The sequence below is a fragment of the Martes martes genome (assembly GCF_963455335.1).
Source record: "Martes martes genome assembly, chromosome: 9".
Lineage (NCBI taxonomy): Eukaryota > Metazoa > Chordata > Mammalia > Carnivora > Mustelidae > Martes > Martes martes.
Window position 1 is genome coordinate 104,129,530 of NC_137896.1, and position 8,257 is coordinate 104,137,786.

An 8,257-nucleotide genomic window follows, 5' to 3' on the forward strand; every position below is an offset into this window, starting at 1 on the left:
TCACCCCAGTCCTACAGCGATTCCTCTATTCCTTGCGCATTTTATGTAAAAGTGTATATATAATCATGCTGAACCAATAATTTTGGTGTCAATTCTTTCATTAACATTATGTCATTAAATTGTTTTCATGTCACGTATCTTGAAAACCATTTAAAATGTTTCTGTATGGAACATTTTAAAACATATACAAAAATAGTGAACATCACATCATAGACCCTCAAGAAACCACAACCCAGATTCCTGCACTATTCACATTTTCCCACACTAGCTGCACCTAGCCACCTAGCCTTTTTTTCCTAAAGAATTTTAAAGCAAACCCAAAACATCATGTTGTTCCCTTCTACACACTTCAGTATGACTCCAAAAAAATATGCACACATTCTTATGTCATCATGCTTATATAAAGTTACTAACAATCATTTCTCCATATCACCGAAGACCCAGGCCATGATCAGATTTACTCCATTACACTTGAAACATCTCTTTACCGTTGACCTGTTTGATCGGGATCCTCCCAGGGGCACTGCGTTGCCCTTGGCAGTCATGGTTCTTGGGTACATTTAACCCAGAATGGCTTTCCCTGCCAGTGACTGTTTGAAGAAGGCGGGTCAGCTGTCCTACAGAAGGTCTGATGTTTTGGGGTTTTCTTTGCTTCTTCCCAGTGTGATGTGACTTGCTCCTCCAAGTCCCTGAATTAAAGATGGGTGAACTTTTCTGGCATTAACATGCCAGAAACATGACAGGCTTACCCCCCATCAACTATTTCCCTCATGCTTTTTTTCACCTCTTATTGAGCTTCCCCCGAACTGAGTATCTCATTAGAGATTGTAAAACGCCAGTGATGACATTCCTTCCCGAATTGATAACCCTTTTAAATGACTGCCTGACATTCTCGGGTTGAGAAAGCACGCTGCTGAGTGTTCAGCGCAGAGGCTCAGCTGCTGGACTCTGGAGTCCGATAAGCCTGACTCTACCCACTCCGCCACGTGTTAGCTCAGCCCCAGTCTTATCACCTGCACATCGGGGTGCCCAGAGCTGCAGCCTTACGGCGTTAGCTGTGGGAATGAATGAGGCGGCGTGACATACTGTTAGGACATAGCAGGTCTTCATAATGCTAATGGTTAAGAGCACAAGCTCGGAGTTTATCTGGCCTAGGTTCAAATCCTGACTTGGCTGTTTTTTCCTAGACCTTGACCTTGAGCTCCTACTTCTTCAAAATGGCACTAATGTTAAGTGTTGCCGACCCCATAGCTGGCAAGCTTACATGAGGTACAGGAGGAAAGACTTAGCACGAACAAGCACTCAGCCAAATGCTGGCTGGGACAGATGTCACTATTGGCATTTATTAATCCACTGTGGTTCACTGCATCTCGAGTTTATCAGAAACACTGCAGAAGGAAAGAGCAGGAGTCTGGGGAGCAGGCTGGGCTCTTTGGCTCACTCCTCCCAGCTGTATGGTGCGAGGGGCAAGTGTCCACCTGCTTCCATGCCCCCGTGACGCCGGCCGTGGCCCCCTCTGCCTTTCCAGGACAGCCTGTACCACGGCACCACCGGCATCCTGTACATGAGCGCCGCGGTCCTGCAGGCACACGCCACCATCATGTCCGAGATCCAGGACCTGAAGAACTACTTCATCAACACCGCAGCCTCGGTGAGCGCGGGACAGAACTCAGAGCCGCTGGGTGGGGGGCACCTTGCCGGAGACTCCATTCTGCTCCTGCGGACAGATGACCCCAAACCTCAGGCTGACTGGGCCTTGGAAGACAGGAGAAGCTGTGTGTGTATGTTTGTGTGTGTGTGTGTGTGAGTGTGTGTCTATGTGTCTGTGTGTGTCTGTGTGTGTCTATGTGTGTCTGTGGGTGTGTATGCTGTATGTGTGTGTGTGTCTGTGTGTCTATGTGTGTCTGTGTGTGTCTGTGCCTATCTATGTGTGTCTGTCTGTCTGTGTCTGTATGTGTGTGCTGCCATTATCTGTGTGTGTCTGTGCCTGTTTATGTGTGTCTGTGTCTGTCTATGTGCGTCTGTGTCTGTCTGTGTGTGTGTCTGTGTGTGCACACATGCACATGTCAACAGCCATGTGCTGTTCAGGTTCAGGGGTCATCTCTCATTTTCTGCTTTTCCCGCCTCAGGCTTACTCACCCATACACCCACTATACCGCCCTCAGAACCTTTTTTCTAAAACACAAATTGGAACGCTTCTCTCTCTCCTATTGAAAGTTCTTCCATGGTCCCTCTGTTTGTGGAATGGAGCCCGAATTCCTCAGCGTGGCCAAACGGCGTCAGTGTCCTTTTATTCAGTGACGGAAGTGCGCAGGGCTAACTGTTGGCTGATGGAATCCAGGGGCCAGGTGGTCCAGCCAGCCGCAGGGAGAGCAGGACCTTCAAGACCTTAGGTCCACTAGGACCAGAGACTCAGCCGGTTCGCCTGCCTTCCTAGCCAGCGGCAGCCTCTCTTCTCCTGTGGGGGAATGGCGCCCTCACGTGGCAGCTCGCTCACAGCCAGCAGCTTCCTCCTCTAGTAGCCTAACCTTCCTTATTTCCTGCTTGAAAACTTCTCAGAAAGGATCTAACACCCACACTGTGGTAAGCCCTACAGCAACCAGTCACTGGCACCAGAAAGGTCATGGCCTGTGTCAGTGTGGGGGCTCCTGCAAGGATCAGGTGGCAGGAGGAAGGGGTGGGGCGTGGAGTGCCGTTCTCCACTGTAAGAATGGGGTGCCGGGCAGACACAAAGGGTGGCTACACGTATTCAGCTGCCTTTGCAGCCCGTCTGCCTCCTTTCCCTCCTCCTCAAACTATTCTAACTCCCCTAAACTCCTGGCTCTGGCAGGATCCACACACCACCCTTCCACAGTCTGGCCCGGCGCCCTCTGAGCTCTGTCCTGCGGCTCACCGTCGGCCTGCTCCAGCCGCCGGCCGTCTCCAGCCACGCCTGAACACACGACACCTGCTCTCGCCTCTCCCTGGCAGGGACACCCCTGCTCCAGGAGCCAAACCCCTTGCCTCCTTCTGTTCCCTTCTCACCGACAGACCACCTTGTCAGGGAAGCCTCGTCCTTCCCCCTCCCCAGCAGGCCCTGTTTGTCTCTGGCTTATTTTCTCTGGGGTGTTTATCCCCATCGAACCTGCTGCTCTCCTGGTTTATCTTGCTTACTTTCTGCTCCTGCCGCTGGAATGTGAGCCCCGTGAGGGTAGATATTTTTGAACGTTTTGTTCGCTGTTAGGGCGGCTGTCATTTTTGAAGTACAGCAGGTGCTTGAAAGAGGTTTGTTGAATGAGTGAGTGGACGAATGAGGATAGGATGTGAGTGGACAGTGGGGCGATTCGAGGCTGGAGTGGTCATCCGGCCCTGGAAGGCCTGTTAAGGGCAGTGGCCTCTATCCTGAGAAGCCGGGACTCCTCACACAGTTTCAAACATGTGACAGGAGCGGCTTGATCACATTTTCCTCCTGGGACAGATTAGAGGGGACGAGGGAGCAGAAGTGGGCGAGTTGAAGCCCGGAGAAGTCTTGGGGAGGGATGACGGCAGCCGAGACGAGGGAGAAGTGAGCGTACAACAGATGGTCAGGCCGTACACGCAGATGAGTTTGGGATGGCTTTGGACGTGGCGGTGGGGGAAGGGAGGCATCAGGCTGGTTTCTGTCAGGCAGCGGGATGAGATGGGGGTCCTGTAGACCCCCTGAGCGAGTGAGGCTGGAGAGGAAAGCCCAGCAGTCCGTTCTGGACCACTGAGAGCTGGAGGGGCCTCCAGAGCGCTCACGGGGTGCTGGCAAGCAGGGCGCTCAGAGCAGGGTGCTGGGCTACTGGGTGGACACGTGGGGGAAGTCATCGGAGTCCAGACTGGCGGGGACAAGGGGACAGTGAGGGAGACAGGACCCAGGACAGGGATGGAGCGAGCCTGCTCTCTGCCCAGGATCAGGAGGACACGTGTGCCCAGGAGAGTCGGAGCCGGAACCCAGGAGGGTGCCCGGGGACGGCGAATATCAAGGAGAGGAGCGGGCAGGGCAGGGTGTGGGGCAGACAGGGGAGCAGGGTCAGGACACGCGACCTCCCGGGCTGCAGGGAAGGGGTGGGGGCGGCCGTTGGCCCTGGCCATCGCTGACACCAGAACCTCCCGTCTCCTTCCAGTTCTTTGCCTTCATCACCGCCCTGCTCTACATCCTCCACGCCTTCAGCATCTACTACCACTGAAGCGGCAGGAGCCGGGCGCCGTGGGGGAGAAGCACCCCGGCAGCACCTAATACGGGCTCCCGAAGCTCGCGCTCGACAGCGGCCGCATGGGTGACAAACAGAACATCCGCAAGACCCTCAGTGGGCTGACGACAGACCAGCTTCTCACACTGAGGGACGAAGTCGCGCTCTGGCATCTCCGTTTGGACATTTTAATTCATTATGGCAAATATGAAAAAGATTGGGGGGCGGGGGTGTTGTTTGCTTGTTTGGTTGGTTGGTTGGTTTGGGTTTTGCCTGGGCGAGTAACTGTCCCTTCTCACAGGGAACCTCACTCTCCTGGAAAACTGGTATCCGACGTCCTCACCGGGGAGAATCCCAGGTCGGCCATTTGTCACACCTGTTTGGGGATTCTACCTCAGCAGTGAGGTTCCCCCAGAGCAGGTTTAAGGGAACACTCAGTCTTGTTTTGTTCAAATCAAAATGGTGCTGCCGATGCCTTCGGAAGAAGACCCACAGACCTTGTCCCTGATGCCTGGTTCTGACCTTGTTTTGGAGCGGTGGTCCAAATCCGCTCTCCCATGCCCCCCTGGGAGCTGATGGGGGACGGGCCACACAGCCCACCCCCCCATTCCACTCCCCCTTCCCTTTTCTCCCCAGTTTTGGGATCCAAGGAAAATCTTCATAAAAGCAACTCTGAGGGTAGATTTGTGGGGAAAATAAGTGACTGACTCTACAAAATTGTTATGTAGTAAGACATGGGGGAGGGGCGTGATGGGGGGAGGGGCGGCCTGCTTCTCCACAAGTCAAGCCTGTCAGAAAACTGCAAGGTTGCAGGACACCTGTGCCAGGCCTCCAGAAACCTGCCTCCTGAGGACTCGAAGCCACCTTTTCCCTGAGAAAAGACCATCAAGGAAATGAGGCAGGACGTTCCCGGCAAGGATTCTTCTGTGGGCTTCTGTCCCACCCCGTGGGACATGTCAGGAGGCCAGAAAGGACTCCCGTCCCAGGGTCCGTGCTCTTCCACGTGCCCCCATGGCCCCCTGCGTCCCCCCGAGTGGTGCCAGCTGCGTGGAGCCTCATTCGGGAAAGGGCTCGCAAACCCCAACATCCAAAGGCCTCCATGATTTGGGGTCATTTTCAAACAAAAGGGGGGGTGTTATGCATATAGAAACATAAAATCGAGGTGCTTGATGTCAAAGTAAATGGTTTTCAAAAGGAAGCTGCGCTCTCTGGCCTGTCTTCCTCCGTGCAAGGCTGCCAGCCCCCGTCCTCCGTCTGAGCACCGGGCCTCCTGACCCTGGCGAGTGGGACGCAACCCCACAGCCACACGTGTCTGCTCTGGTTTTGAAATGAAATAAATTATTACGGAAAAGGGACTAGGCTCAGCCGATTGTGGGGCTTACAGTTTTGTACCAATTTTTTTGCTGCTCCTGGTTGGGGGTGGGGGGCGGGTACAGGGAGCCACCAAAGAGAAAATTCTGGCTTATTCTTGTTGACCACTCAACTCTCCAACCACCATGTTATCTTGAAAAGCCACCATTTACCCCTCATTTTATTGCCTGGGATGATTACTGTTCAATATTTACCGAGTAGCCATATCCAAATAAAAGTTGTTTGTACAGTAAGAAGTATTAAGTTGGTCCGTTTTGTGACGTTAGCGGCTGGAACTGGCCACCATCCCCCCACATCCTGAGAGCAGTTTCACCCAAACACCCAGGGGAGGGTCTGAGGGCCCAGCCCACCAGCCTTGCTCCTGGGCAGCTGCAAGGGAGGCCGAGTTTGTCTCCAGGGCTTGAGGCCTGTGCCATTTCCACTTCAGTAAGGACAGTTTGAGTGCAAGTTCCAGAAACCAAATTCCCAGCTTAGGCAAAGCTGGGGTGCACTAGCTGGGCCTGGGAGGTGAAGAGGCCCCCATAGACGCAGTGGACCCCTTGCCCGGCCCTCTGCGCCATTCCCACTCTTCCTGACAGAGTGCCATCCTTCTCGCTTGCCACAATGCAAGGCACCCACCCATGACCCACAGTGGACCAGACCCTGAGCCCCAGCTCCCCCAAGTTCACTACAGTGGCCGTACCGCCCAGTCTGCCAGCACCTTCCAGTCCGGGAGGCCAGCTCCCTGTGTAGGGGTCTTCCCAAGCTCAGAGACCTTCCAGTCCCTCATCACTGGGTATCGTGCGACCTGGGTCCCCAGAGCCAGGCACCACCCCCAGGAACACTCAGCCATTCCTCCAGCCATGGGTCAAATTCTGTCCCTCCCTGCCCTCATGGTGGCGCCGTGTCAGGACGGGGCCAGCTCAGTCCTGCTGTTGCCTCCATGCCCGTGCCAGACATTATGTCCCCTTCGTGGGAACACGAAGGCCCTGTCCCTCTTGCACAGGAGAAACCCTCGTTAATCTTGCGAGAGATCTTCCTCATCCCCTAGAGTCAATCACTGTCTCCTTGGGTTGCCTCTGCTCCAGGGGTGTGTGCTGATGTCGCAGAGTTGCCCCCTGTACCTCGGGGTTTCCCTGACTAGACGACGAGATCTTCAAGGGCAGGGCTTTAGCTCTTGGATATTTTACCATCATTGCCCTTCCCTCCCCTCCCTGGCTGGCCCCCACCAGTCTCAGTTCTGCCCCGGTACGGTTGACCAGGATGAGGCCAAAGCCAGTCTTCAGGGACTGAAGGCAGAGCTGGTTCCTGAGCCCTCCCTGTCTTCACCTCCAACCCACAGTCTGATATCCTGAGTAGAAAAAGCTGTTCTCTGCTCGGTCCTCTACTCCCGACTCCCATGGGGCAATTTAGCTCCTTCCATCCTAAAACCACAGTGAGGTAAGCCCAGTCACCACCACCAGGGCCAGGCCAGGTCTGGCAGGCTGTGGGGCCCCGAGCCAGGCAGCGCCATGTCTGATCAGAGCTACCGGCTTGGCTGCCTTGCTGGTTGTGAGTCCAGCACGCAGTAGGGCTAATGAAAAGGTTAATGACCCTCTATTAGGGAGCCCTTCTGAGGCAGCTACTCAAACCTGGCCTCCAAAACTGTCTGACCCAAGCTTGAGAGGCACAAGGATTGCGGGCTAGGGGCAGCTATGGCCTTGAGTGTGACGAGGCAGGGTCTTCTGTATTCTCTGCGTGGAGAACCCCGGAGCTGGGGGCAGCTGCTCTTTGTCAGGTGTTGATTCCTTACATGGGTATCCACTCTGACCTCTAGGAAGAAGGAAATGCAGTGGACAGTTGTCTCAAGGTCAACTCCACAAGGTACCTGCCCCGGATCCTGAATTGGGAGATCAGGGAGGGCAGGGAGGAAAGTCCAAAGGATGCTGCTTCCGCATCTTTCTGTGAACTCAGGCAAGGCATGCCGCTGCTTCCGAACCTGTGCTCTCCGTAAGATGGGATGCGTGTCTAAGGATAACACGTCAAGATGGAGAGATATCAGCATGAGGTCATGCCAAGGGGAAGTTGGTTCCAGGTCCAGCTGGGTTAAAGTGTTCATACCAACCTGTAGGACTGTCAAGGTGTGTTTATGTCAGGTCATCTTAAGGAGGACATAGGGGAAGGGGCGGCTGTGGGGCACAGGGAGAAACAGCGTGGGCAGTAGGTTTGGGAGCCCGCGAAGCGTAATCGTTATGGACTTGTTTGATCGAAACTGGCAGGAACCATAAGACACCCCTGAGGTCACGTCCCTTCCTTCCGCAATGATAGGAAACAACCTCACCATCATAAAGATGATGGAACTATTTCTCCTTCCTGAGTTAAGACTCTTTTTTAATGGATAATCATTCAGGAGCCAGATGCAGGTGGGAAAAAGGACGAAAGCGTTCAGTGCAGTTACCCAGATACGCCACTGGGTGGCATCTGGGCTCCACTGTAATACCCAGAGAGGTCCCGGTGACAGCAGGTGGCCAGTCAGAAGTTGCAGGACTCTGGTGGGATCTTTGGGGAATCTCACCAGGGAGGGAGAAGCCGCTCCAGCACGCACCAACACCCACAGTCTTGTGTACGTGCCTTCTCTCTGCCTCAGGCTCCTTCGCTGTGTACTGAGGTGCATGCAAAGATGTCCTCAGAGGCCAACTGGAGCCACTCCCTCGTCCTCGGCAGGGGGACAAGGA

At 54.4% G+C, this 8,257-nt stretch overlaps 1 protein-coding gene across 1 annotated transcript in view; it reads left to right on the forward strand.

The window, feature by feature from the left end:
- Window positions 1-5,802, forward strand: part of MALL (mal, T cell differentiation protein like) — a 28,496-nt gene extending 22,694 nt beyond the window's left edge. Inside the window, exons 3-4 of the mRNA XM_080812793.1 lie at window positions 1,529-1,651; window positions 4,128-5,802. Of these exons, the coding sequence (XP_080668919.1) occupies window positions 1,529-1,651; window positions 4,128-4,190 (186 nt within the window). The 3' untranslated portion in view covers window positions 4,191-5,802. The remainder of the gene's footprint in view (window positions 1-1,528; window positions 1,652-4,127) is intronic.
- The last annotated feature ends 2,455 nt before the right edge of the window (window positions 5,803-8,257 follow it).